General features: G+C 40.4%; 1 protein-coding gene across 1 annotated transcript; it reads left to right on the top strand.

The window, feature by feature from the left end:
* The first annotated feature begins 228 nt into the window (after positions 1–228).
* LOC132143075 (uncharacterized) lies at positions 229–1,682 on the top strand. Its single transcript, XM_059553232.1, has 6 exons — positions 229–407; positions 498–588; positions 676–792; positions 884–959; positions 1,067–1,324; positions 1,493–1,682. The coding sequence occupies exons 1-6, from the start codon at positions 241–243 to the stop codon at positions 1,666–1,668; spliced, it is 885 nt and encodes a 294-aa protein (XP_059409215.1). The 5' UTR covers positions 229–240; the 3' UTR covers positions 1,669–1,682.
* The last annotated feature ends 577 nt before the right edge of the window (positions 1,683–2,259 follow it).

Raw genomic sequence — 2,259 nt, 5'->3', positions numbered from 1 at the left:
TGCTGTGGGGAAACCCAGGGACGCATAATGCACCCGGAAGGAACTTTCATAAAAGTCAAGCAGGTAATGTCTTAATTGTCAACTGTCTATGAGGAGCTGAATTATAGTCTGTGAATGTACAGTATGTATATTCATTATTTGTGTCTTAACTATACAGGTTTTTTACTGGCTCATCTTAAAGCTGCTTGAGTATTGAATCTTCTATCATCTTTCATCTTTCAGGCTACTCAGACAATCAGGATGCTGAAGCTGTTTGGACTGCAGTGCATAAGTCCCGGCACTTTTTTCCGCCATCAGCGCTATTACACTATCCCTACCATCGTGCAGGCCTGGAGGAATGAGCAGAGTGGGATCATCAGGGAGTTGAAGGAGACTGGGGGTGGATTGATCCTGTCTGGTGACTGCAGGTAGAATGGTCCAGCTCACGTCACTGATGTAGAACAGGTCAATGTGTTTTTGCATTAACCTATAAATGTAACTGTTTTTGACGTTCTTAGATCAGATTCTCCTGGACACTGTGCCAAGTATGGTAGCTACTCCTTGATTGAGGATCGAATTAACAAAGTTTTGGATGTTCAGCTTGTCCAAGTAAGTTGATGTCACACAGAAATCTTGTGTCTGATTTAGTTACTGATATTACAGTTACTGTTCAGTAATAATCAGTTGGTTTTACAGAGCTCAGAAGTCCCAAGCAGCTCTTGGTGTGAGCTAGAGGGTCTAAAGCGGAGTATGCAGTTCCTGATGGACCAAGACATGCAAGTGTCTGCTCTGATAACAGACAGAAATCGGCAGGTAATGATGCTAGGAGAGATCTAAAGCTGAACAGCATTGACAGGCACAGTATCACTCAAAATAAATTCTATAAAATCAATTTGTGTTTTAGGTGGCCAAGTGGGTACGTGAGAAAATGTGTTCAGAAGGAACAAAGCATTTCTTTGACGTCTGGCATATTGGGAAAAGTATGTATTGTGATGCTGGTAGTTCTATATAACAGACTTGTTTTTGTAGTTAAATTCACTTTCCTAATAATTAATTTGCTCTGCTCTGTTTGTCTGCTCTGGAACAGGTGTACAGAAAGCACTGGATGCTGCTGCAAAAGAGAGGGACTGTGAGGATCTGAAGCTGTGGAGGCCTGCCATTATCAACCATCTCTATTGGACCGCAGCTTCCACCCCTACAGGAGATCCAGATGAGATGCAGGCAAAATGGCAGAGTATGATAAATCATGTACAGGACATACATGAACACAGCTCTCCAGCATTTACCAGCTGCGCACATCCACCGTTGGAAGGAGAGGCAAGAAACAAGGAGTGGCTGGAACCAGGTACAACATAATAGCCTATGTTAAAAGATGTCAAATGTTTTGAGGCTAAACTTTTTTCAGTGCTTGTAAATTTTAGTTTGGTTTTATCAATACGTAACCCCATGTGTACTAATAATTACTTGTGTTATGAAATGCGAGAGATTATATGACAGAATACGTTTTATTCAGGATCACCAGCAGCCACTAAACTGGAGAGTGTAGCTGCCAGGAAAGCACTGGTAAAGGATATTCGACAATTGTCACCTCAGCATCAGACATTCTCCCTGGAGGCCTACCATTCCCTTATTCTGCACTTTGCTCCCAAACACACTGGCTTTTCTTTTCTTGGGATGTACAGCAGGTAGTGTTATCACTTAAAAGTATCGATACTAATAAAATTAGTTTTTTTTTTTTTTTTTTCAATTTCAGGAAATTATGACAGAATGAATATGGCTAAAAACTAATGCAGTCTTGTATAGCAGACCAAAATGTTATAGATTGATAACAGCATGACATATTGTTTGCAAAAAAATAATTGCAAAGATGAGTCATTGTCTTATACCCATTTGAACTGAAAACATTAATGTCATATTTCTGTTGCATTTCACTGCATTGGGTTAGCTTTGGAGACCTAATGTTTTATCTACTTATCTCGTACAGAATTCTCTTGGCAGCCCTACATTTCAATAGTAATGGCAACAGAGATGTAGCGCGTACTAGTGAGGGTGAGGTACGCTATGCTGTTCGCTACCCACGGTTTCGGAAAGGTGGCTGGGTAGTCCACCCCATCAAAGAGAAACCATCTTACGGTTAGTAGTTTCACTTAGTTTTTCAATATCTTTTTTGTGTGAATCTATCTTTATGCGAGTCATCCATGTTACTAAATGTTTTCTAAACATTTCTCTCCTCAAGGATACGCAACAAATCTTATGGTCTCTCTGGTAGAGGAATACTGC

The sequence above is a fragment of the Carassius carassius genome, chromosome 7 (genome assembly GCF_963082965.1).
Source record: "Carassius carassius chromosome 7, fCarCar2.1, whole genome shotgun sequence".
In the NCBI taxonomy this organism is placed as follows: domain Eukaryota; kingdom Metazoa; phylum Chordata; class Actinopteri; order Cypriniformes; family Cyprinidae; genus Carassius; species Carassius carassius.
Note: the sequence above shows the minus strand (reverse complement) of the source record. Positions and strands in the feature narration are given on the sequence as shown.

What these genes read in the sequence shown, in the direction of transcription:
- LOC132143075 (XM_059553232.1), top strand. Translation starts at nt 241, where the DNA reads ATGCTGAAGCTGTTTGGACTGCAGTGCATAAGTCCCGGCACTTTTTTC. An exon ending in ATCCTGTCTGGTGACTGCAG is followed by an intron (nt 408 to 497) that starts GTAGAATGGTCC and finishes TGACGTTCTTAG; the next exon opens with ATCAGATTCTCCTGGACACT. An exon ending in CGTCTGGCATATTGGGAAAA is followed by an intron (nt 960 to 1,066) that starts GTATGTATTGTG and finishes GCTCTGGAACAG; the next exon opens with GTGTACAGAAAGCACTGGAT.